Source organism: Alosa alosa, chromosome 10 (assembly GCF_017589495.1).
Source record: "Alosa alosa isolate M-15738 ecotype Scorff River chromosome 10, AALO_Geno_1.1, whole genome shotgun sequence".
Taxonomy (NCBI): domain Eukaryota; kingdom Metazoa; phylum Chordata; class Actinopteri; order Clupeiformes; family Clupeidae; genus Alosa; species Alosa alosa.
This window is the reverse complement of record NC_063198.1, coordinates 7,318,271-7,346,245: the sequence shown is the minus strand read 5'-3', so window position 1 is coordinate 7,346,245 and position 27,975 is coordinate 7,318,271. Positions and strand designations below refer to the sequence as shown.

General features: G+C 43.0%; 1 protein-coding gene across 1 annotated transcript; it reads right to left on the bottom strand.

The window, feature by feature from the left end:
* Positions 1-489: 489 nt before the first annotated feature.
* erbb3a (erb-b2 receptor tyrosine kinase 3a) lies at positions 490-27,063 on the bottom strand. The gene is made up of 30 exons (XM_048254934.1): positions 26,513-27,063; positions 18,116-18,208; positions 17,837-17,991; positions 17,154-17,340; positions 15,818-15,937; positions 15,354-15,419; positions 14,437-14,555; positions 13,705-13,846; positions 12,843-12,950; positions 12,145-12,265; positions 11,903-11,976; positions 11,687-11,777; positions 11,355-11,372; positions 9,503-9,717; positions 8,945-9,077; positions 8,571-8,664; positions 7,699-7,853; positions 7,491-7,544; positions 7,240-7,381; positions 6,911-7,030; positions 6,698-6,796; positions 6,046-6,231; positions 5,769-5,921; positions 5,462-5,537; positions 5,058-5,204; positions 4,853-4,950; positions 4,462-4,650; positions 3,609-3,668; positions 3,206-3,488; positions 490-1,648 (listed from the first exon to the last, which is right to left on the bottom strand). The coding sequence occupies exons 1-30, from the start codon at positions 26,592-26,594 to the stop codon at positions 840-842; spliced, it is 4,389 nt and encodes a 1,462-aa protein (XP_048110891.1). The 5' UTR covers positions 26,595-27,063; the 3' UTR covers positions 490-839.
* Positions 27,064-27,975: the final 912 nt, after the last annotated feature.

Here is a 27,975-nt window from a genome sequence, read left to right as displayed (position 1 = left end):
TGAGCAGGAAGAGTGAGAAGAGAAAAAAACAGACAAAAAAACAGTCTACATGTGGGAATATTGTCATGTCAGGCCTGGATACGGCATTCCAGAATATATTTTTCCCGGTGCCTTGGACTAGGACATTGCATGTGATGTAGACAGAATTTTGAGAGAGACGACCCGATGTAGACTGATTTGTTTTGTCTCAGTGAAATGCTATTTTGTGTTTTGACTTGGAAAAACACACTTGTGTTTGTTTTGATGTGTGTAAATAAACACTAATACTTGAAGTTGGGATCCCTGTTTGTTTACCCCCATGTTTACAGAACTATGACAAAAGTATGACCTCAAACTGACATAGTCTACCTTGTGCACAGAGAAAGCAAAAGCCAGATGTGTTTTTTATTCATACCATCAGTGTGTTGTTGGCACATTGTGTGCTTACTATTGTGATGGCTTGTGTTTACTGTTAGATACGAAAACACCATTTTTACGAAGGTGTGAAGAGTTAAGCAAGGTGTGTTAGCTTTTGCAAGAGAACTACAATGTTTTGCTGATTGGGTGAGAGGTTTTGCCATTTGTGTGTTGAGTTTTGCAAAAAAAGCCATAGTTAAAAACACATATCGATTCACTTGATTGGCTATATTTGTAAACTTTGTTTAAAAAGCTTTCGTTTCATCGTTGGTTTCCCTTTGTTTGAGCTATTTGCTCTCTCCCTCTCTGTAAAACACACACACACACACACACAGGCACACACACACACACACACACACACACACACACACACACACACACACACACACCAAAGTGTCTATAATGTAAGCACAAAAACATGTTTCTCTTACGCATATCTGCATCTATGTACGCACAGCATTGGCTTTGTTGTACAGTCTGCTGTGCCAATAATCTGGGTTGTCAAAGGATTGATCCCCCCCGCCCTGGTCCCCCACCCCGACTCCAGCCCGCACTCTGATGAATGGGCCAACTCCGGCAGGTTGTTGAGTCTCTGGCTCTTCCTCAGCCTGGGGCGTAGCTGCACCCTCTTCCTCGTCCGCCTCGCTCTGGATGTTCTGGTACTCCACAGCTTCTCCCGCTCCAGCTGCGGGGCCAACGCTTAGGCACTCCATGTCCTCGTACTCATACGCCTCCCCTTTGCCCACTCTCAGCCTCTGTGAGTCCTGCCCAGCTTTTCCCACCAGCCTCCCTTTCAGCTTTGGCTGTCTATTCATGTACTCATAGTCCTCCTCTACGTACTCGTCCTCTCCGTCGTCCTCCGACCAGGCTCTTTCGATGGTTGGTGTGAGTTCCACCCTGGCTCCTGCGTTTGGGAAGGCAGATTTGAGGCCAGCAGGCTCCGCGTTTGCCCTCCGACCACCCCGCACATCCATGTACTCGTACTCCGCTGCCTCGTCCTCTGGGTCCACATACCCGCCCTCGTACTCCAGGAGTTCCTCGTCTTCGCTTCGACTCAACTCGTCCGTGGAGAACTGGGACACTGCCCCACTGCTCTCCGAACCCTCGATGGATGACCTTTTGGCTAGGTGGCGGGAGCTAGGCGACTTGTAGCTGCTGTCAGATGCCAGACGGCGGCGACGTTCCGGATTTGATCTCCCAAAGAAGCTCTGTTTGTTCATGTATTCGTACTCCCTGGAGGCAAGTCGAGCTTCTGTAAGGATAATGTAGGGGCAAAGAGATTAAAAATTGTATATGAAAAATATACTGCATGCATATGTGAATGTAAGCCATTAGTGTTAATTTCGTCAGACGAGACGAGAGGAAATATGTTCGTCAACGGCCTTTTTTTTCATGACTAAGACGAGACGATGACGAGATGGCAGTATTGTCCTGAAACACTGACTAAGACTATCTTAAGATGCATTACTGTTGACGAAAAAAGACGAGACTAAAATGTTTTGCATGAAATAAAAACTAAGATAAAATCTCTCTTCATTTTCGTCTACAAAAGACAGAATATCTAGCTGTTATGTTTTCAAAATATTCCGAATGAGTTCATACACAACAGCTTTCCTGTAGGCTAGTCTACGTGCTGTTGCTGCAACCCTGTGGCTGCAACACGAAACTACATGGAACAAGAACACTGGATATTTCTGCGAGAGTTAGCAAGCTAACTACCTAAGCTTTATGCCACAATGCTACATACCCAGAAGTTGAAGCTTCTCTCATACAAATTAACATCCCCCAGAATGTCCATACGAAAATGTTCATCATGTAATGTCAACTATTTAACTAGTTAGACTGATGATGCAAAGTTTGCTAGCAAGTAAGCTAATATGGAAAGTTCGCTAGCAAGTTAGCTATGGCTAAGATGGAGAATCACAGATCACAGGCGGAGTAAAACATTGGCCTATGACTGTTTCTCAAACATTTTCAGTTTCAGGACCACTAAACTAACCCTAGCTAAAAAAAAAAAAAAAAAGATTAGACCTACTTCAACAGTAGCCTATAATTAGTCTACACAAAAGGCCTACTCACTGAACCACCTTGCTTATTGTCTTTGCACTGTTTTTTGTGTGGATTCATACTGTATGATTTAAACTGGCATATCTTACATAGACAGTGTTGCAGAACTGTTTTTACATACAAGTTGGTTCAATATTGCAAACAACTTATCTGTATTATATTTTACCACGCCTGCTCATGGGACTACTTGGGATAGCTTATGGACCACCAGTGATCCCCTCGACAACACTTTGAGAAACACTGGTCTACTGAATATGACAGTGGTCCAGTCAAATCTTTTACTGTCTATGGTCAAATCCCAGCCGAGCTATAACTGTAGCTCGACTTACCTGTGCATGTAAACATAATGGACTGACAAAAAATCAGAATGAGTAATTATAACAGGCGAGTAGCCCTGTGGACACACAAATATTGTTGGAAAATTGAGATGTGTGAAACACTATTTGACTCAAATGGTAATCAGAAATAATTTGTTATATAAAAAAGACTAAAATGTGTTGACTAAAACTGACTAAGTCTAAGATACCTTTAGTTTTCTTTTGACTAAAACTAGACTAAAATGACGAGACTTTTAGTCGACTAAAACTTGACTAACAAAAATGATATTTGAATGACTAAATATGACAAAGACTAAAAAGGACATTTCGTCACAAGACTAAGACTAAGACTAAATTAAAAATAGGTGACAAAATTAACACTATAAGCCATATAACTGTTTATGTTGCATTGGTTGAAGAATCACCTCTCTCAGGACTGTCCATAAGCCCAGGAAGCACATATCCATTCTGATCCTCCTCCCCATCTGTTTTTGGAGAGGGCGTGTCAGGGAGGGGTGTGTCCAACTGTCCTGATAGGCTATCTCTCTGTGACATGTATGCGCTGTCTTCGCGATGACGCGGCCTCCTCAGACTTCCAGAGCATGTGAAGTCCTCGTGTATCTCCACGTCGACCATGGTGCCTCGCCCCTCCGAGCTCTCAGACACCGTGCGGGCAGAGTTTAGCCGAGCACGGGATGACCATGCTGCCTGTGGGCCAGAGAGAGGGTCAAGATTACCAAGAAAAACATTTGACATCACATTTAACATCACATATTAATGAACTAACAGTGAAAACAATTTCAGTTCAAGGCAACTGGCGACACTTACTTGGCTATGGCCATCTCCACCAGGGGTCATGGGTAGATAACCAGGAGGGCTTGGACCCGCCTGAAATGAAGAAAGATAGGAATAGAATAAGGGACAGTGGCACATGGACATTGGAGAGATTTTGCTAGGTGCAGCAATGTAATTCAAGTCACCTCGGGACAGATGTTAAAGTGTAATTCCGGAGTAATTTGAACCCAGGGTCTTTTTCACCATGACAACGAGTCGAACACCCCCTTGAGAGCTAGATTACATTGATCAAAGGAGTACCGTGTTTGACCAGCTTTAACGCTTACAGCCCAAGTGGCTAACAGTGCAAGTACTAAGGGCCAATCGCTAAACATATAGGGCCAATCGCTAAACGTATCCAAACTGTCATTTTTTAACCACTAATAACTCTCAGAATAGCATCACACTTCTGCAGTAGTATGAATAGTGTCCCTACACATAAAAACGAAGCATCAAGAACTTAGTAAGTGTACCAGGAGACTGTTTCACAAGTCTGTACCTAACGGTCGCCTCTGTGTTGTGGGAAAGTCTGAACAAGTCTCCTTCCGATTCCACTGCCAGGCAGCTACAGTGCTACACTCTGGGGGCATGTTCATGAGCCCCCATGTTCATGCCCCCAGAGTGTAGCACTGTAGCTGCCTGGCAGCTCTAGCTGTTGGCTGCAGCAACTCGAGCTAGCTAGAACCAATTTCTTTTTGTTTTTTTCTCGTACAGTACAGTACTTGGACTCGAAACAGAGATCTATGTGAAAAATCGCCGGAATACTCCTTTAAGAATCAGAGACTACATATATGACCAATCATTTGGTATTCCACGCTTTTGAGAATTTGGTGGCCAAGATGCTAACCCTGACGCTGTCTGTCCGAAGAAAAGAGCGGGATTGGCTTCTGGGGGGTGACAGATACAGGGAAGCTGGCCCTATTGCATCGTCCATGATATCCTCCTCCTGGTCGTCCAGTCCAACCCCGAGGACGTCCATCTCTGTCCCTCCTTGGTAGGCCTCATCGGGAGATAGGTCAGGCAAACGGTGATCCCCCTGGAGGTGAGAAAGACCACAGGCTCTGTACTATGGTTTATCATGCTAAACAGTAGCCCTTACATTGTGGCCTTGGCAGAAGAGCTGTTCTGCTCAGCTTTTATAGTGTTACAGCTGGTTTTCATGGAGGCACTGTTGTACAGTGTGTGTTGTACATGTGTGTGTTGAGTGTGGAGTGTGTTGTACATATGCATTCTCCTACCTTAATGACCAGGTAACGAGCAGGATCTCTTGCCATGCGTGTGAAGTCATTGGCAAGCTCTTTGAAAGTGGGTCGCACATTCTCATCAATCATCCAACCTGTTTTAGGAAAGAGGAGTAAGTGTTAAGGGCAAGAACATATTTGCATATACAGGCCATGGTTACAATCTGCCTGAAGAGAAACATCTGGAGGTGTTATGACTCACATTTGACCATGACCATGTAGACCTCGATGGTGCAGATTTGTGGCTGGGTCAGCCGTTCACCCTTTTCAAGAAGGTCTGGTACCTCCTGTGGTCGCATTGATGCGTATGGCTCAGCCCCATAGGACATCATTTCCCAAACAGTCACACCTGCAAGTCAAAAGCATTAGAAGCAGCAGTAGTATCCTGTACTTGAATTGTTAGGGACAAACTACTTACTTAAACTCATGTAAACAAAACACACACACACACACACACACACACACACACACACACACACGTGTACACACACACACAGACACACACACACACACACCTACACACACACACACACACACACACACACACACACACACACACACACACACACACACACACACAAAACTCAAAAAGCAAAAAACACATACCATAGCTCCAGACATCACTTTGATGAGTGTAGCGGCGGAATAAGATGCTCTCTAAGGCCATCCATTTTATAGGTGTCTGAGAACAGCCAGAATCATAAAGAATGTATTTATTTATTTTTTAATGAGAAAGAGACAGGCATTTTCTTTCATGGAAATCTTTAACAATATATCTTTTAGTGGATAGTGAATTCTTTATTTTTCCTCCAAAAGGTATACTGTTGATCATTGTCTTAGCTTAAGTTCTCATGTATCTTTCCATGGAACACTAAGGAGATAATGAGTTATGCAAGATGGCTGTTGGGTATACCTTGGCCTCGTGGTAGTACTTTTTATCGTCTGGAAACAAGAGATCGGGAATGCCATAATCAGTGATCTGGACCTGGTAATCACTCTTTAGCAGAACATTTCGGGCTGCCAAATTTCGGTGAACCATTCGTTGCTCCTCAAGGTAATACATGCCCTGGGAAAGAAATGAGGAAGTGATGAGGAACACATGTATAGTGCATTTATAAACAATCTAATGAGAGACACATACACACACAGACATAAAGACGCTGAAGAACCATTAACACAAGTGCTGTTACCTTGGCAATCTGGACACACCAGTTGAGCAGTCTTTGTGGGTTCAGGTTGTCCCGTTGCTGCCTGATGTGCTTCAGTAAGGACCCCTGGGGACAGAGCTGAGTAACCAGTTGCAGACTGGCACCTGGGCAGATGCCTAAAAGCCTCACAATGCAAGGGTGGTCCAAGCTCCCCATTGCCAGCATGTGCTGTTGATTCAGTTCAAAGAGGCGTGTTAACATCACAGTGCTGCTACTCAGGATTACATGATTATGATTTTTTGGCCATCAAATATTTAAAGAATTGTCCCTTTTTTCACTTTGGAAGAAGTGTGGTCTGCACACTGCAATTGCTCCAAAAATATAAACTTTATTACTTTAAAAACATAGCAATGTTTTGATCACCCTGGACCTTGTCAGGCATGTGGGTAACAGGAAGAGTGTGGCCTACAGTATATCACATGCCCACCCTTTTTTCACTTTGACAAATCTGTGGTCAACACACTCACCATTTTATCAAAAACCTTCAGCACAGAAAGTGGACAAAAAGCTAACTTTGATGCATATACAGTTGTGGTACTGCCTGAGTACGTTTATTGTTATGTAGGCTATTTCATTGTCATGCTTTATGTGTAGGCTGATGGTGAGTAATTTACAGTAGTGTGGCCAAACTTACATCCGTGACCTCATGGAAGCTCTGTCTGCCGGTGCGGTCATTAATGGTCTTTATTGCCACCGGGAGCTTCACCGTGTCCCCCTCTGGTATCCATATTCCCTGTGGGTGAGGGTCAAAGGTTAGCAGTGATGTCAACTGCAAAGCGTACTGCACGCTAATGCACAGAAAAGCTTTTCAACTTGGCGTTGAGACTGGATACCATGTGTAGGCTACCTTATTCACAGAGCCAAACACACCAGTGCCCAGAAGTTTGATCTTCCGTAACTCAGATGGTTTTAGCACACGAGCATGAACTTTAGCACCTTTCTCCCCTGGCTCCAGTGGGTCAAAACTCTGCAGGTGGGTGACATAGTCCAAAAAGTATTTCATTATTCAAGTTTAAAAAGCATTTTCATATATTTTTATGTGTAATTTCTATGGCATCGTCTGTCTTTAAATCCAGTCAAATATGTTGAGTACTCAATTATAACTGCATACACTAACTTACAAAGGGGCAATTAATGGTCAAGTGAACAGACATGAACACACACACACATACACACCTCTCCTCTCTCCAGGTATCTCCTCATGGCCCGTTTGCGTCGGATGGCCTGATTGCGACGATAAATCATGACCACAAGAAACACTGCCATAGCCACCATCACGGATGTTATCACACCCAGCACGATACCTGTGATTGGCAGGCTGCACACGACATGAATCACTGTTACTACAAACCTTTGAAAAACACACATGACTACAGTTTTTCTTTCAGTTTCACTTCCATAAGCAACCACTAGAGGGCGGTACTCACTAAGCGATCAACCGATGTGGCCCCAGGCAGTCGCTCAATTTAGGCCCTGTGCATCTGAAAGAGAACAGCAGACACAGGCTTACTTCCTGTAGTCATCCATGTATAAATACTCTCTGCATGACCTGAGTCATGACCTGAGTCTGACTGACTCATTTGACCCTTTTCTCCTCACTGCCTAGACTAGTGAGTAAACATGCTCCGTAATTACCCCTGGGTGCAGTTGGAATCGCAGGGCTCGCAGCTCCTCTGGGTGCTGGGATATTTAAAGATGAGGCCCTTATCTCCCATCACCCCTTTGGGGCAAGTCGACACACAGTGCGGCCCGTCCTTCAGGCTAGCGCAGACTACACACTCATCAGCTCCCTATGGAGGTGGGTGAGGGGAGGAGAAGAGAGAGAGGGGGATGGTCAAATGTATGAATATGTTCTATGTATAGTAGATATATTTATTTCTATAGCACATTTCACATAGAGGCAATGTGTTTGTTAGTGTCTCGGTCCATGCTGTATAAGAAACTAAGTATAAGTATATACCCTTTTGATCCTGTGAGGGAAATTTGGTCTCTGCATTTATCCCAATCCCTGAATTAGTGAAACACATATACTAACCCGGAGCAGCCTGTTACAGTGGCGCTCGGGGAGCAGTGAGGGGTTAGGTGTCTTGCTCAAGGGCACTTCAACCGTGGATGTGGGCATAGGAGAGCAGTGCTCAACCACTTCCCCGCCCACATTTTTCCTACTGGGTCAGGGATCGAACCGGCAACCCTTCGGTTACAAGCCTGAAGCCCTAACCAGTAGGCCACAGCTGCCACAGCTGCTGTAACTACACCGTGATACAAACTGCATAGTTCTCGATGTATTTCTTCTGGTTATTGGCAGAAGAAAGCCTCAAATTCATGTCAACACAATTTGTGTCTACTGCAGTCAACCAATGGTTTGTCTGATAGACTGTGTCGACAACACTCTAATGTTCCGGCTGATCCATTCCAATGTGGTGAAACCAGGAAAGGTTCTGAATGGAATGTTAAAAACATAGTCCTTCAAAGAAGCACTTGCATAGGATACCGGTGAGTGTTCTTACCGGGCCAGTGCATGTTGGCTCTCCCTCATGAACTTGACATTGTGGGTGGCAAGGCATACAATCTCCGTTTGGTCCAACAAACTCACGGCCCTTACTAAAGAGAGACAGATAGAGAGGTACAAAGAGAGAGAGAGAGAAAAAAATAGTAGAGAAAGAAATATTAGAGCTTAATAATTAACACTTATCAGCCTGTGGCAAACAGACATCTAAAGACTCATATAAGCAGGATGTGGACTGGCGGATATGGGTCAACGCGAGTTCAAATGCTAAATGTGGGTCGGTGAGGCTTTGAATAAAATAATCGGCCAAATGCCAATCACTTTACTTTTACTTTAGCCAGAGGACCAGAGAGCTCTAAAAGCTGTGGAGCTCACCCGAAGAAAGATCTGCACTCGTCCACGCACTCTCTGCCTCTGCTGAAGTTCTTACAGGACAAACACTGATCGGGCCCCGGGCCCCAACAGCCCTCAGAGGAGCAGAGGGGGTTACACACGAACCCATCAGCAGCTGGGGACACACAAACAAACAAATAAACATACAACATTTGCATATAAATTTGTGTGATGCGCACACCTAGACAGACACACATACATACTGTACATGCACATGTATGAACATGCCCCAAGAGTGTAGCACTGCAGCTCCGTACCAATAGTACTCGGTGATTTTAAGAATGTGAAAAATCACCAGAATTCTCCTTTAAAGGTCAGGGGCACTATAGAGAAGGTACTACACAAAATACAAATGTTTTAAAATGTAGAAACCATACATTTTCTCAAAATAGTTACACAGGTGTTGTATGCCCATATACTGTACATGACATATACACTCACACACACACACACACACACACTCCACACACACACACATACACACACACACTCACACACACACACACACACACACTCACACAAACACACACACACACTTACCACACTGTTTGTTGGAGCGGTTGTCCTTGATGTCCAGGTTTTTCTGCCTGCGTTGGCTGCGGTGGCCGCTGAAGAGCCGGGTCCAGTTGATGGTGTGGTAGTAGCACAGCTGCTTGTTCCCCGTGATGTACACGCTGCCGTCGTTTATCTGACGCAGGGAGCGAAGCCCCAGCGACGTTAGCGAGGGGATCTTCATCACCAGCAGAGCGTAACCTCTGAGGATGAGGATCGGTCAAATCAGAGGGCAAGGAAGGACAGAAGAACACAACTTTTGTACACATACACTGACACTCGGTAAATACTTCACTCTCAGAACTATAAACACTTAACTTTAAACTTCATAAACTTTACACACCCTAAAATTAAACACATCCATGCAAGCCAGCTTTTTTGTACTGAGCATTAAGTTATTTATGGTGACATGCAGATAACATTTACAGTTCTGATTGCTTAAGCACATTTTTTGTAACTATGGCATTTTTTGCAAAACTCTACACACAAATAGGAAAACCTTTCACCCAGTCAGCAAAACATTGTAGTTCTCTTGCAAAAGCTAATACACCTTGCTTAACTCTTCACACTTTCGTAAAAATGGTGTTTTTGTATCAAACAGTTAACACAAGCCATCACAATAGTAAGCACACAATGTGCCAACTACACACTGTGGTCATACTTTTGTCATAGTTCTGTAAACATACAGGGGACCAAACTTCAAGTACTAGTGTTTATTTACACACATCAAAAAAAACACAAGTGTGTTTTTCCAAGTCAAATTAATCAATTAATTTCACAGAGAAAAACAAAAAAATCAGTCTACATCGTGTGGTCTCTCTGGGTCCGGCCACAAAATTTCATCTACATCACATGCAATGTTCTCTAGTCCAAGGCACCGGGGAAAATATCTTCTGGAATGCCGTATCCAGGCCTGACATGACAATATCCCCACATGTAGACTGATTTTTTTGCCTGTAAAAGGGCTATTTCTTCTTACCCTTCCTCTTCCCCCTCCCCACCCTCCTCTTGCTCCTCCTTGTCCTCTTCCTCTAACCTCACCTCCTTGTCCTTGTCATTCTCTCCCTCTCACTTCTTCACCTCTGCATCCTCTTCCTCCTCTTCTTCCTCCTACTTCTTGACCTCTATGTCCTATTCTTCAGCCTCCTCTAATTCTTACTCTTCTCACTCTTCCTGTTCCCTCTATTGTACCCATTGTACATTACATGTAATAAAGCTTTATTTGTATAGCACCTTTCATACACAGAATGCAGCTCAAAGTGCTTTACATTTGAAGCATGTAACACAATAATAGTCAGTCAGTCATTATCAATCACTTTTCTTTGCTGTTTATGATATACTCAGCAACATATCAAAAATATAGAAAATGACGTCATAAGACTGGCAGCCTTAACCCTCTTACATGTGGCTTATTTATAGTGCTTAGACTGATTGCAAAGTGAACTAATTATCTAAAACAGTTTTCACATGAGAAAGTGTGCAAGAGAGTTGGCAAACATGTGTATAGATTTGCTAGGAGTGTGTTGATCATTTGGAAATTGAGCGTAAAGCATGAGTTGTGTTTACAGTTCCGCAAAAAGAGTGCTGTGCAGTGAATTGTGCCTACAGTTGTGCAAAGTGTGTGTTACAAAATTGCAAACTGAGTGCAAAGCAGTGTTTGTGCTCTTAGTTTAGCGAACTCAGTGAGTGGTTTTGCTATAAGTATTAATAGTTTTAGAAATTGTGCTATAAGAACCACAGTTGTGTTTAAGCATTCAGAAAAAACTGTAAATCATTGCAAAGATTTTTCCATGAGCTACAGGTGTATGAGTAAGTGAGTCATTTGTAAAAGATTGCGTACCTTCTTGAGCTTTTAGTTCTGTTAGAGGGGTGGTGTGTTAGAGAACGAGGGATGGGAGGAGGTGAAGAAAATGAAGGGATGAGGTAGAGGGAGGGGGCACAACTCTCAATTAGTGACATGTATGGCATTTCATGCATTATTAGACACTGGAAACATTAGGATATCAGACAATGGCAATTAGTATGTGACAAAAACCTACAGTACCATCCTTTAATGCTCATGTATTTTTTCCAAAGCAATGTACTAAAAAAATCTTGCATTTTCAAATAGATGCATAACAGTGTAACATGGGCAATGAGGTATGAGAGGATAAAGGAGTCGTGTGTTGCTACCTGAAGAGTGTTCGGCCCTGTATCGTTTCCAGATTGGAAAACACGGACAGATTCTGCATTTCTTTTGGCCAAGACTGCACACTTAGGATATCTGCCGAACAAAGCAAAGATTGTTTAGAGTTAATTAGCTTCATACATGCAGAGATATACAAAAGACATGTGCAAGGAAGGACACTGGTAAGTTAAGAAATGAGGGCATGGCCTTTATGAACTCACCTGTGATCTCTCTGACTGTCCTGAACACTTGCAGTTTGTTGGGATCAAGAGGGGGGATTTTCTTATATGGGTCACTGTAATGTGCATAGAAACAGTCTAACTCTGTTCGTGTTCGTAACCGATCAGATTAACGCTGACAGTTCAAAACTGAACAATTTAAACAATATTTACAGAAACACGTTGCCACACTTGTGAGTGAAATGTGAACTTCTGATGCGGTTGACATGAACTGAGTTCCTCACCCCTCAATGCCTGTGACCAGGAAATGCAGGCTGCCCTGGATCTTTGTACAGTTGATAAAGCTGTCAATGTTCTGGGCATCCACTGTTTGTCTCGCCTCAGATCCCCCAGTGCCCAAACAAGCTGAAGAATGAACAATGGGACAGACAAGCAAGAGTTATGTGTGTATGTGTGTTGTGGGCATGTGTGTGTGTGTGTGTGTGTGTGTGTGTGTGTGTGTGTGTGTGTGTGTGTGTGTATGTGTGTGTGTTTGCCTGTATGTGTGTGTGTGTGTATGTGTGTGTGTGTGTGTGTGTGTGTGTGTGTGTGTGTGTGTGTGTGTGTGTGTGTGTGTGTGTGTGTGTGTGTGTGTGTGTGTGTGTGTGGTGTGTGTGTGTGTGTGTGTGTGTGTGTGTGTGTGTGTGTGTGTGTGTGTGTGTGTGTGTGTGTGTGTGTGTGTGTGTGTGTGTGTGTGTGTGTGTGTGTGTGTGTGTGTGTTCATGTGTGTGTGTGTGTGTGTGTGTGTGTGTGTGTGTGTGTGTGTGTGTGTGTGTGTGTGTGTGTGTGTGTGTGTGTGTGTGTGTGTGTTCATGTGTGTGTGTGTGTGTGTGTGTGTGTGTGTGTGTGTGTGTGTGTGTGTGTGTGTGTGTGTGTGTGTGTGTGTGTGTGTGTGTGTGTGTGTGTGTGTGTGTGTGTGTGTGTGTGTGTGTGTGTGTCTGACCTTTGTGGAGCCCCTCCTGTGGGGCTCTCTTTTCCATCCCTCCCTCCACCTCTGTTCTGTCTGAAGGACAACGGCTCACACAGGAACTGCCATCAACCAGGAAGTTTGCTGAAAAAAAAAAAGAATCAATAACACAGAGATAGATCGACAGAGAAGAGAGAGAGAGAGAGAAGAGAGAGAGAGGAGAGAGAGAGAGAGACAGGAAAGAGGGGAAAGAGAGAGAAAGGAGAGAGAGAAGATTATGAGGGGGAAATGTTAATCATCAGGAAGATAAAAATACAAAAAATAAAGGCCAAATAGACCTGCTAGAAATATGTTGAAATGTCAGAACTATTATGTCGGAACAATGTTGAAATAGTCAAGGTAACTTTAATCCCGCTACAAAAGGTCACACACCTTGAGGATTATAGCCTACTGAAGTGTGTGTGAGTGTGAGGAGTAGGACTCAGAAGCTACTGGTGTGTGTGGAGTGGGCAGGGAGGGTAGGCTGAGCATGCCGAGTGGAGATGTTTAAGGGTAGCCGGTGGGCATACAAGTGGACATGTTTAAGGGTAACCGGTGGGTATAAATGCCAAGTGGACATGTTTAAGGGTAACCGGTGGGTATAAATGCCAAGTGGACATGTTTAAGGGTAGCAGTAGCCTAGCTGTGCAGTACGTAAGCCTTGCAGAAAATAACTGCACTACTTCAAGTGTCAAAACTGCAGTTTTCTGAGTATCAAAACTGCAGTCTTGGAGGAATTATTTGCAGTTCTTATGCAGGAAATGCAATATTTTGGACATGAAAATATGATTGCACTGCACCGACACCTTAAGTGACGTGCACCTTTAAACACATGCCAGGTTATACATGCTGCACTTACTAGGACACTGAGAGACACAGATGGAGCCGTACTGATACTTGGCATTGGGGTTGGGCTCCATCTTGTACTTCTCTTTGTTGTAGATGAATGCCTGGGGACACTGCGAGACGCAGGAGCCAGAGTTGTTGAAGTTTCGGCAAGCCTGAAAACAGCAAATTCAACACAATGCACAAACAGGCATGAGCACGCAGGCCTGCAGTAAACACACACATCGGCACATGCAAGCTTGCACACACACACACATGCATGCACACACACACACCTGCCAATACCTGCATGCCTTGCCTTTACACACCACACACACAGGCATGAATAATAATAAAACAAAATACACATGCATGGAATACATGTGAAAACAGATGAATATATAGATCATGTAAATTTACTTAACTCCATTCTAGGGAAGAAATAATAGCCCACATTGCTAATGATATTCTGATTTTAGATAGATAGATAGATAGTCTTTATTGTCATTGACAAGGTACAATGAGATTGAAAGTGCTGTCAACTCATGAGGTATACTTTTTTTTTTATATATATTTTGTAAGCTTAGGTGTTTAGTGCACCATTGTTTTTAGCGATGCTGATCTTTGATTTGGTAGTAATGAAAGCAGGTCATGATTGTTTTTTTTAACTGTGTGTGTGTGTGTGTGTGTGTGTGTGTGTGTGTGTGTGTGTGTGTGTGTGTGTCTATGCCAAGTGTGTGAATTGGTTCTCGCTGTGCTGACTCACGAAGCAGTGTGTGTCCAGAGGGCCAGTGCATCCTCCTGCACACTCCATGTGGCAGCAGTCACTGGGGCTGGAACCGAAGCAGCGGCCATTACACTGGGGCGCACACCCAATCTTAGTCACTGCAAGACAAGAGAGCCAAGATGGAGGGTCACATGTGTGTGTGTGTGTGTGTGTGTGTGTGTGTGTGTGTGTGTGTGTGAATGCTTGTGTGTGTGTGTGTGTGTGTGTGTGTGTGTGTGTGTGTGTGTGTGTGTGTGTGTGAATTTGAATTTGTGTGTATGTGTGTGTGCTGGTGTGTGTGTGTGTGTGTATGTGTGTGTGTGTGTGTGTGTGTGTGTGTGTAATTGTGCGTGTGTGTGTGTGTGTGTGTGTGTGTGTGTATGTGCGTGTGTGTATGTGCATGTGTGTGTGTGTGCGTGTGTGTATGTGCGTGTGTGTATGTGTGTGTGTGTGTGTGTGTGTGTGTGTGTGTGTGTGTGTGTGTGTGTGTGTGTGTATGCGTGTGTGTGTGCGTGTGTGTGTGTGTGTGTGTGTGTGTGTGTGTGTGGACATGGAACAGTCTCCCGGTATTCCGGAGCACTCCAGCTAGCATAACCACAGCTCTCAAAACTGGGATAAGGGCTTATCCGGGGTTCTGAAATCGGGATATGATATGAAATGTGCAAACACAAAATCGGGATTCTTCATAATCATAATCGAGATACTGAAGTGCATGTCATGCAGCCAGTGTCTATGTATCTGTCTAATTCTGTGTGTGTGTGTGTGTGTGTGTGTGTGTGTGTGTGTGTGTGTGTGTGTGTGTGTGTGTGTGTGTGTGTGTGTGTGTAATGAGGTGTATATATTTGTGTGTGTGTATGTGTTATGTTGATGTCTAACTCCAGGACTGTGTAAAGACAGGCCTAAAAGAGTTCACTCACAAATCTGGCAGGAGTCATTCCCTGGACCCCAACACCGCCCCGCTTCACAGGACTCATCACACGGCACTGCAAGACAGGAAGTGGATTGTTCAAAACCTCATGTGATCGGCTGTCTGTGACTGTGTGACTGAGACCTGTAGAGCTACAGTATCTGGCGAAGTGTGGCGTCTGCGCCTTTAGTCTAGTATTGAGGTGTAAGCCAGTTAGGTATAGTCTCCAAAAAAGCGTAATACTCAAGTAAAAGAAAAGGGAGATCGCACACAAAGGGCTGAGTAGTTCAAAAGTGTATTTTAAAAGCTGAAAAAACAATTACAGGCCACATAAACAAGGTTGTTTTACAATTATGTGGCCTGTAATTGTTTTTTCTTCTAAAATACACTTTTGGAACTACTCAGCCCTTGTGTGCGATCTCCCCTTTCTTCACTTGAGCTACAGTATCTGGAAGAGGAGGAGGATATACTCACATGACTCTCTGTTCTCCTCTATTGTGACAACCGGTCCACTCACAATGTCCTGCCAGTTGACGTATGGTGCATAACTCAGGAAGCGATTCTGGACGATCTGGACACCACCATTTAGAATCTCTGTAGGGTGTACCAAGCATCGCAAAAACAGCCTGTCAATAGAGGCGTTTCAGACAATAATACAATGTGCATTCTGGCAGAGAAGACTGATGATGAACAAGCATGACTTGTTGAGGCCGTGTCCTTGTGCTCAGTGACAGTAAACAGTGAAAATCGGTGTATTGTGAACTGTGCATCCGCTCTTTATTTAGAGAGTGATAGAATTGAGGTTGTTGATAGATTGATGGAGCAGAAAGCCAGGACAAATAGGACACATGGAAAGGTAGACACACACACCTGTCTACACACACACCGACACACACACCTGTCTACACACACACCTGTCTACACACACACACACACACACACACACACACACCGACACACACACTCACACACACACACACACACACAAACACACACACACAAACACTACACACACACACCCGACACACACACACACACACACACACACACACACACACACACACACACACACACACACACAAACACACACACACACACACACACACACACACACACACACACACACACACAGACACACACAAATGTTGGCCCGGACAACCTACTTACAGTAACAGCTTTGCAATACAAGTTTAGACATGTGTAATGTGACCTCATGCATTTTTATAATAACTACAGTAATTGTGTGTGTGTGAATGTCTCTCTCTGTGTTTCTGTGTGTATATGTGTGTGCAGACGTGCATGTGTGAGTGTGTGTGTGTGTGTGTGTGTGTGTGTGTGTGTGTGTGTAAGAGAGAGTGTTTGGGTCTGATCTGATCACTTTAGTCATGTCATGACCTCACAGTCATGACCTCAGTCATGACCTCTTTCCCCCAAAGCCCCTATGATCTGTCTATCATGGATGACATGTCTGGGGTGTGGCCTCACTCAGTGGGTGTGAGAATCCCAACGGTTATACTGTACCTACCTGAGCCGTCTGCTAGGAACACACACACACACAAACACACACACAGATGCACACACAAACACACACATACCCACACACCAACACAAGCACACACATGCAGCACACACACACACACACACACACACACACACACACACACACACACACACACACTCTGTCTGTGTATGGTGAGTGAAGATTGATGAGGGTGTGGGTTGACGTGATGGTAAGCATGTCTGTGTATGTGCATAAGCCTCTGTGCATGGATGCTCGCTTACATATACATGTGTAGGTGTGTGCACATACCAGTGAAGTGTGTGAGACCCAGTTCCTTCAGCCCATTCACCCCGTCCTTCTGGTAGTTCACCAGCAGAGCCAGCGCATACCTGCCCTCGTACAGGGAGGTGCCACGGATCACTCGCAGGTGGTCCAGCGGCAGCCGGCTGAACTGGTTAAGGGCAATCAGTACGTACCCAGTCACCTCCCTGATAGACTGGTGAAGAAAACAAGTGCACAACAGATTAGATCAGTACTAGGAAGACAGACAAGACAAAACTATTCTAAACTGACATTCAGCTTTAATACTTTTTTTCATCTTTACATGTTCATTCTGGGATTGTTTAAAAAGTACTTGTCCTCCAGAAGTTGTGCCTAAACGTTCAGAATGTCAGCTGGCATAAGAAGGGGTTCAAGAAAGGCATGACATCAAAGGAAAGGCGAAGAAAAACAAAATCGCTTTAAATTGCCGTGAATTTTAAACGCTGTCACATACTGAACTTGAACCTTTAGAGGTGATCTGTTAAGTCTCTGTGGACGGACTATCCAAATAAAGTGTTACCCAATCATCTCTCACAGCGATGTCCTTATAGTCACACCATGAGGAGTGGTTTCACAAGTCGAGCTCCCCTAACATCACCTCTGAGTGAATCTGCTGAGTGGACGCACTCTCCCCTGCGAAAAGCACAAGCCCTTTCCCATTCCAGTCTCACCTGGAGGAAAGAGAAGTTGCGGCTGTGTTCCATGTGCGTGATCTCCAGGTTGCCCATGACGATCTCGCAGTCGGTGTACATGTCCTTGAGGCGTTTGTACTGCTCCTCCGTGGAGCCGGTCAGGCTCAGTCCGTTCTTGGTGCCCAGGCACAGCACTGGAGACGGGGAGAGGAGACGACACAGCAGTGCATCACTTCCCATGCAGTTCAATAGACACTCGTCCGCTCTAAATCATTTTATCCCCCAAACCTAAACACTCATGTGTCAAAGTAGTATTACTATTTATTGAGGCTTTCTCGATGGCCTTCCCTTCTTCAGAACATTGTGTAGTCAGATCCACTTTCCCCCTCACTCCAACGGCCCTGCTTTGAACTGGGACACATCCTTCTTTGAAATGTTGTTTGTAACATATACAATTTTAGTCATAGGACAAGTCACGGATACAAACAATATAAAACAATATAAAACAAGCAGGGTCACCATTCTATTTCAAATACAGTTGAGCTCATAAGTTTATGAACCCATGCTAAAGTTGACTAAAAAGAGGAATAGAAAAATAATATTTTGGTAATTGAATGCCTTAAATAAAAGAATGAGGAAATATTAATGCCTTAAATAAAATAAAGAGGAAATATCCAACCTTTAAGGACAGCAATTTTCTTTGTGAATGAATAATGTATCATAAATAAATAAATGTTCTTCCTTAAAATACAGGAGGCATAAGTATACACACCCCTATGTTAAATTCCCATAGAGGCAGGCAGATTTTTATTTTTAAAGGCCAGTTATTTCATTGATCCAGGGTACTATGCATCCTGATAAAGTTCCCTTTGCCTTTGGAATTAAAATAGCCCCACATCATCACCCTTGACCATACCTAGAGATTGGCATGATTTTATTTCAGTTAGCCTAATAGCTGGTTTGATTTGCATTGAGAGATAATCTTATGGAATGTACCCCATGCCAATCGTGAGATATGGTGAAGAGTATGTTTTTTTACTTAAGGCATTAAGATCAATTTTCAAAAGATGATTTATTCCTCTTTTTAGTCAACTTTAGCATGGGTTCATAAACTTATGAGCTCAACTGTATATACAGGAGATATGTGAAATTCCTAGTGCTATAGGTAGTGGATTTTATACAGTGGCCAATCAACAGTCAAGCCTATTTACCTTGGAAAATAAGCAATGCTGCTGGAGAATTTGGGGCCCATGACCTAAAGCAATCAATGCAAATGTACACAAAGTACTCTAAGACGCTTTCATTTTTTATAGATCCTAACTGTAACTAGCTTGAGGTATAACAGCCTGAAGGCTGAATATAGAAATACAGGTTTGATCACATCAAGAAAATGAGACTAGGGTAGTGACAGGAACAGACAATGGGAGACACACTGTTTTGCCATTCAAATTATTACCATGCCAGTCAATAGACAGAATCAGGACCAGGGGACGGACACTAGTAACATGGATGTGAATGCCCTGGGTAGTGTTGTACTGTGAACATGACCTCTACTGTGAACATGACCTCTACCCACCTCTACTGTGAACATGACCTCTACTGTGAACCTGACCTCTACTGTGAACTGTCCCATGTGGACACGTAAAGAGTACTGTATGAGAGGGGTCAGGACACAGAGCACAGAGTCATTCAATGGTGCAGAGTGAGCAGAGTCACCGAGTGCAGTCACAGGTGTTCCACTTGTTCCTGTCCTCACAAAGGTGAGATAACTGTGTTTTATGATTTAGAAACACACAGACATGCACACACACCCTTAACGAAACATGGGCCACTTAAGTGGGGACAAAGTACATCTAATCAGTGTAAACCTTCTCCCCTAACCTGGTCAGTTGAAGCATGTAGAGAGAGGTCTTTAAGTTCAACAGAGATAAGCAAACGTGCACATCCCCACATCTATCAAGGAGACAGGTGCTAGAGAAAGTCAAGAATGGCGCCACATGCAGCTAGAGCACACACTCAGAGTGGGGCTTATGTCTAAAAATCTACAGTACATGTAAAAGTTCCCACATTTGTGCTGTGGTCCTGAAAAGTAAGGTCAGAGCTATGTCCATGAAAAAAAAAGTTTTATCAGCAAACTCTGACTCCCCGAAAGTGTTTCATCTATGCTTTAATTAGTAAAAACACATTCCAGACCCCTGACCAACGAAGACTGCACTTTTAATAAACATCAGCAGGTTGATAATAATCATTATCAAGAACTGTTCTGGCACAGCCTGACTTATATGATGCAGAGGTACAAAGCATCTTATCACAGCCTAACCCTCACTCCTAACACACACACAGGTACAAAGCATCCCTCACTAACACACACACACACACACACACACACACACACACACACACACACACACAATTGCAGCCTAACCCTCACTCCTCACACACACACACACACACACACACACACACACACACACAATTGCAGCCTAACCCTCACTCCTAACACACACACACACACACACACACACACACACACACACACACACACACACACACACACATAATTGCAGCCTAACCCTCACTCCTAACACACACACACACACACACACACACACACACACACACACACACACACACAATTCCACACACACACACACACACACACACACACACACACACACACATACATACACAATCACAGCCTAACCCTCACACACACATAATTGCAGCCCTAACCCTCCTCCTAACACACACACACACACACACACACACACACACACACACACACACCTAACTCAACACAAACAAGGCTAGTGAAGTCTTATCAGGGGACCGTGTAAGCATTCCTCAGCTGCTGACAATATATGTTGAGAAAAACCTGGGGACACCTGGTCAGACATACCCAGACAAAAGATTGTTTATGCACCCCTACACATAAATGCAAATAAAGTATGTGTACACACTCTCTCTCACACACACTCACACCCTTGCTGTCTCACATACTTTGCCAGTCAGATATCACATTCAAAAACAGGTGGTCATATATATTACAAAAATGGCAATTATTGATTGAGAGTTTATTCACCAAATGCAACTTTTCACAAAAATCACACTGTATTATCCACATTCACAATATGTACACTCATTACCACTTTAGGAACTATTTAATACCACAGGTATTGTTATAAACATTGGACAATAACCTTCATCATCTTATAAACCTTATTTTATAGCCTAAACAAATCAACACTGCACTATGTTTTTACATAGACAGGGGTATCTTAGGAAGGGGTAGTAGCTCACTGCAAATAACCCCTTATAACATGTAAATGATCTGTTTACATGTTATATTCTTTTTAAATTATTTTTTAATTTAATATTCATTTAATTATATATATTTTTTTTTAAGAATGAAGAGTCCTTCTGCCTTTAAGCGGACTTTTATTGTGAGACTGTATATAGGCCTAGTGTATGTCTGCTAATGCTTGATAGCAGAATCCAGAAAGACTACAGCTCTCGTAAATAAAGTTTGTATGTGCAACGTTTATTTATTTTAAGCAGTTTAGGACCCCTATTGAAGCCCAAGCTCTTACAGTTGTGTTCACTAATGTTTTAAGCAAAAAACAATGCAAACTGTGTGTGTATATTGAAAACTACTGAACATTCACCACAGGTACTGTGTGGACGCAATCCGGTACATTAAATAATGCATGTTTTGACTTGCTCATAGACATATAAACACATGCAAACATTCAGTTCCAAATGTTTATGTCATATGTGATTATTACTTTCAATACTACTAAAAAACATAGTGTTTTTTCCGTCCATTGTAATGGACATTAAAAATAGTAATAAAGACATGATTTAGCAAATAATTATTTTTCCCCTTTATTTCTACATTGGAGAGGAGTAAAAGCTGAATAAAAGCAGCAGAAAAAAAACAGGTCTGAAGGGGTTAAGAATATGTACCACTTTGTTGAATGGAAGAAAATAAACGGTAATGCCTCGATGTGCTGCTGTGTAGCTCCATTTGTCATGTACAATCATTTTTCTAGCATCATGTCTAAAACTGGATAAGGGGCAAGATGGGGTAAGATAGGCTACGATGAATTATTCGAGGGGTAAAGTTTGTCAATAGCCTAAACACCTTTGGAGAAAAACTGGTTTAGTTCTCCCACTCAGTTTTCTGTTGCCTTAATTTTCATTTTCGATAAGCCTATCCCAAGTTCTTCCATAAAGACATCTTACTGACTAACTGACATTCACCACCTGTTCTGTAGCCTACGCACAGAATTAAATTCTAGTGCACTTTAGAAGCGCAAGGCCAATTACAGTAAGAGCAAGACTGAACCATAGAGAGGTGAAATATAAAGGCTGCATCTTGCCTATCGATCGTGTATCATTGCAAACGCAATGGTGTAAATGTTTACTTTTTTGGATGACAATGACAGCTGGTAGTGTAGACATACTGATAGCTTTGATTAAGCCTGAGTGACGCATATTTGTGGAGAGCTAGATGGTAGCCCTACTTGGCCGATGAGCCACTGAGCCAGGCAGTCGACTGACGTCCGATGGATGGCCTTTCTGGACTTTTCCCGAACGCACAGATTGTCAATCCACCCATGCACACACACACACACACACACACACACACACACACACACACACACACACACACACACACACACACACACACACACACAAACCACATCTTGGCACAAAATAAGATAAGAGAGCTGATAGAGACAAGTGAACCTGGGTAAAATCACGCACCCACAGAGATAGAGTGATGTACACAAAGACTAGACATACACAGACAGAACTACCACCACAACCACAAACACACACACACACACACACACACACCAGGGTTCTTTCTGAAAGGGGACTTTCAGGGTGTGCAGATGGTACAACAGGAACACTGAGAGATGTGCGAGGGACGAGGAGAGTATGTTTCTGTGTGTGTGTGTGTGTGTGTGTGGAGAAACCACACAGAGACACACAGTGTGTGTGTTTGAGTGTACGCATGTGTGTGTCTTTGTGCATGCGCACGTGTGTGTATGTATGTGGTTTGTCTGTGTGTAAATCTATGTGTAGGGAATGTGGATATGCGAGGGGGGGTGGTGGGGGGGGGGGCAAACATACTCATACAATGGCCCCATTCTGAAAAAGCGTGAAAGCAAGTGTCTGCATGCAGTCACAGTCCACAGTCCAGCCCACTGACCTCCCCCCCAGCCTGCAGTCCCTGTCTCCCTCCGCCTGGTCATCCTGATGTCCTTTCCCTGATTCCCATCCCACTAGGAATGTTCTGCAGTCAAAGTCTTTCTGTGTCTTATTCCATTCACTATGTTTACATTGCCCTCTGATCATCTTTCAGCTTTGTCAAGTCAGCTTTAATGTTTATACTTGTGTGTGTGTGTGTAAAACACACACGCGCGCGCACACACACATTCACACACACACACACACACACACACACACACACACACACACACACACACATACACACACACAAACACACACACACGTTCATACATGCACACACACATCCACACACACACAAACATGCACACACACACACACACACACACACACACACACACACACACGTTCAAGTAAAGAGAGAGACAGAAAGAGACTTTTTTCATTCAGTTCCATTCATCTGTTTCCAGGGTTTCCACACAGAAAAAGTGAGAAGAGAGGGGGAGAAAAGAAGGCAGTGAAGAAAGGTGGTAGGAGGAGATAAACAGCTCCATGAAAACAACAGCAATGACTAGTCAGGTAAACAGAAACTTGGCTCCACACACTGAAAAGATTAGCACATACCTGCCAGAGACATTATCTTCCTCATACACACACACACACAAACACGCACACACACACACACAAAACGTAACACACACAGACACGCACGCACACACACACACACACACACACACACACACACACACACACACACACACTCTACTGTATATGACTTGGATATAAGCATGCATCCACATATCCAAACTCAAACACATTCTCATACAATCACAAACACAGCTGCATAGATATATAAGACAATGAGAATAAAATAGTTCAACCTGGATCAAGACCAAATATGCTGGAGGTCTGATTACAGGGCATCGCAACAAAAACACATAATTTGCATTGCACCCATGACAAGAACACACACACATGCACACACACACACACACACACACACACACACACACACACACACACACACACACACACACACACACACACAAAGAGATCATGCACTTAAGCAATGCACACAGTCCTCCACAAGTTCAGAGGTCACACTTGTTGACAGGCTTATCGTCACCGTGACATATTGCCCTAATCACTACTAGTCTTTATGCATGTGTGTTTGTGTCTGGGACTGTGTGCATTCGCCTGCGTGTGTTGTATGGGTTGTTAGGCGTGTTTATAGGGTGGAGGCGACAGGTGCATTGTTTAAAATGTTGGAGTAAACACAGTCAGCGACATAGTCTGATACGAGAGATGAAAAACAATGGCATTGAAACCAACAGGCGGCCCTCTGTCTCGGCCTTCTTAATTTGGGTCTGATCCTTAACAGAAATTCAGAGCCTCTCCCTCACTTGTTCAGTTCTTGTTCAGATTGCTCCTAATGAATATGTTGTACAGTTAAAGCACATGATAAATAAACACAAGCAGTGACTTAAATTTATATCAACACTTGCATGAAACAAACAAACAAACAATACAGAACAGGAAAGAAAAAACTATGTATGCAATAAGTTTTGCATAGACCAGCTGATGTGTGGGAAAAACAATTTGTTTATTGCACTGTGGGAAATGTTTCACCTGTCTGGGCCATTAGATAGTAAAGTAATTCTTAGACAACAGTCTCTCTCTACCTCTGTCGCGCGCGCACGCGCGCGCACACACACACACACACACACACACACACGTTACAAAAGATTGGTTGGGTGAAGCCTGTTAGCAAAGTTCTGTTCATTTTAATGGAACACTTAAGTTCCACATAAGTTTTATTGTTCACCTGAGGCAAGGGTTCATGCAACATGTATGCACAAAAACACATACATGCATATATACAAATGAACATGTAAACTTACAACCATAAAACTGAGACAATTTGCCAGAAGGTGTATTTTGAATTTTCTGTGATTGGAGAATCCAATATGTGCTAGTGCTACTTTATTCATTTATTCATCTAAAAAGTATGATTTTATTCATTTTTTTTTTTGCTTATTTATTTACAGCATTGTTTCTTTGCACACTACTCAAGCGGGCACAGGCCTAAGAGTCTAAGCACAAACTAACATCATGCATGCTTCATCAAGTCATCAATCAACAATCTGGTGACTTACAGAATTATGAAAACCTAAAATATACATTACTAAAGCATCAGGCCTATGTTATGTGTCTATTAGAGTAATAGTTAACATTGTAATATATGTGTAATTGTGTCTTGTACAGTTTCATGGTTTATTTGCATCATCCAAGGGCATTATACATGTGTTTTAAACATGAACAGTTTATAATGCTAGAGTTCCATTATAATTATTAGCCTATTTATTAACCTCATGTGCGAATTAATTCTAAATAGCCTATTTAATTAGATAATTACAATAAAAAGGAAGAACGAAAAAGAGAGACATAATTCCTCCAAATTCACACCCCTATATTCTTAGGAATGTCAAATGAAATAATAAGCAAAGGTATCTAGGCTATGGAAATAAGAAGGCTTTTTGTCTGCATGACTCAACACTTGCTCATCCTTCAGCCACATCAGCCAGAGACAATTCTCCAGTAAACTGAAGGAAACTTTTTTTTTACTGACTTCCTGGTAGCCTAAATCTCTGTTAGGCTGTTCCTTATGATTTGTTGATTACTGTAATAGTCCTACGTATTTTGATTGGTGGACTATTCTAATAGTATTTTGTACCTTCATTCTAACCCTCTGTAGAAAATGTAAAATCATTACAGTAAAGGGAAGGGGGCGGTTAAAGCCGTTTATCATTGCGTCGTATGTGGAGTTTTGGGGAATTATCTCTCCCCATGTGCCTGCAGTTCGCGCGCCATCACTCGCTCGCGCACCTGTTGTTGTTGCCTGTGCTGTGCTCTGGATTTCACCTCATTTGCAGATTGCCATCACTGAAGCCAAAGTTCATGCTGAGGCAATAACCTCAACAATGCTTTTGACTAAGAGATAACAAAACCTGTAAACATGACGGTGTACTTGGCACAAACAATGGAAGACATATATTGCCATTGCCATGTTTAATATTATAATATAATAATGGAAATAATGCCAAGAAGACTATAGACCAAACACGAGTCACCGCTGTCATCGTTCTCTTAACAAATGCACAAAAGACACACACGCCCTCTGAGACCCGGCAAGGTGAGCTTGCTGTTGTCAGTTGACATAGCAGCCATTAGCAGTGATCGTCCTTTTGACTGATTGCCAACTTGTCGGCGTACACACTTGAAGCGGCATGCGCAGCGAACAGGTTGTTCAACACCATCAACAGGTTTAGTCACTTGGTAGCCTACTGCCAATGAGCACTGATGAAGGCTAATACAATCTAGGCCTAGGCTACTAAAGCCAACCTTGACCACCGCCCACTGACAACCTCGGTGAGACAAACATAAACACAAGCATAGAGTTTGCTGACAATTAATCAGGAAAAACAACGTGACTGACATTTCGGCTACATCACCTACCTTCGTGGGTCTGTGCGCTCGCTGGCCCCGTGAACCATGGTACCGCTGCACACAACGCAAATATCAGAAGAATCCTCGCCATTCTTGAACCAAGCGAAAGTAACTTCCCACCCAACAATCAGTATACCATGATGAAGATAGGCAGATTGAGTGGTTCACAGTCAAAGTTCCGATGCGCACAGTCCTACCACGGAATTTCACAAAAATAGAACTGCAGAAAAAAATATTACAAATTCATCCAAATAGCCCAAAGCAACTTCTCCGTTGTCAAAAGATGGCAATTCAGTAAAAGTCCATATTCACAGGGTCAGGATCAATGTGCGGTAAAGGTTTAATTCCCAAGGATGTCCTCATGTCCAAGTGAGACGAAGAGGCTGATAGCCCTCCGTAGTGTGAATATTAATCGTCTTGCTTTTATCAGAGTGCCGTTCCTCACACCACGTTTCTCGTTTCATTAAAACGAAGAATACTTGTTAAAAGAAAACAATAATAAGAAAACGTGTTACATTCGGACAAGGAAGAGTTCAGATAAGAAAAACTTGGTGGATGAGTTGCCGCAGTAATTCCGCGTCGTAGTAAAACTAATAGTGAACGCTGATTGGCTCAAAGATAAATGCAAGGACCAATCAAGGAGCGCACCGTCTAAACAATGTTTGAGTCTACAAATCACGACATCTGAAGTAAAGTAAAAAAACATTTATCCAGACACCTCTTTGAGTTTATTCGCACATGTTGTTTATGTTGGAAAATTGTCTGATTTACAGCCTGACCAAATATCAGGCTAGTAAAGGGTGGAAAATGTGCCTCATCTTCCTTAGAAAACTTGATGGGAGTTTGCATTTGACTTCACGGTTAGATAAATATTTGGCATAACTTTATGATATGCTAGTCACCAAGGAATTGAGTCAATTCCCCCATGCAATTTGCATACACTCTCATCTTCTGTTTTCTTAGATGTTTTTACATCATATTTGTCAACTGGTAGATCTGAGGAGTGAATTCTAAACCAGAATAATTGGTCAGTCTTTGTTTAGGCCTACCTATGATTCCCTTGATGTTGGGACAAGAAAAGTGTGATACAAACAAATCTGGCAGATAGTACTGCCCAGCATGTGGCATTTTTTTTTCTTTTAAATGACAGCAGAAATTACACTTTCTCACAATGGCAGTAATAATTCTACTGTATGTCCAATTAAATGTAAAAATGACACAGTGACAGAGTTGGGAAATAAGCAGGATAAATCAAGGCTACGCTGCATTTCATGACACAAAATGCACAAATAATGTAGTCCATATGAAGATGATAACAACAGATGCTATGATATTGTAAATCTCTAAATTGCAGCGCAGCATTAAATGAAAGGACAGTCAGAGGCACCACTAGGAAGTGGCAGCCTTGTGCCAGTCCCTTTTGCCTCTTATCCAGACAGACCGGCAGCGCCGATAAAGGCTGGCTGTTGTGA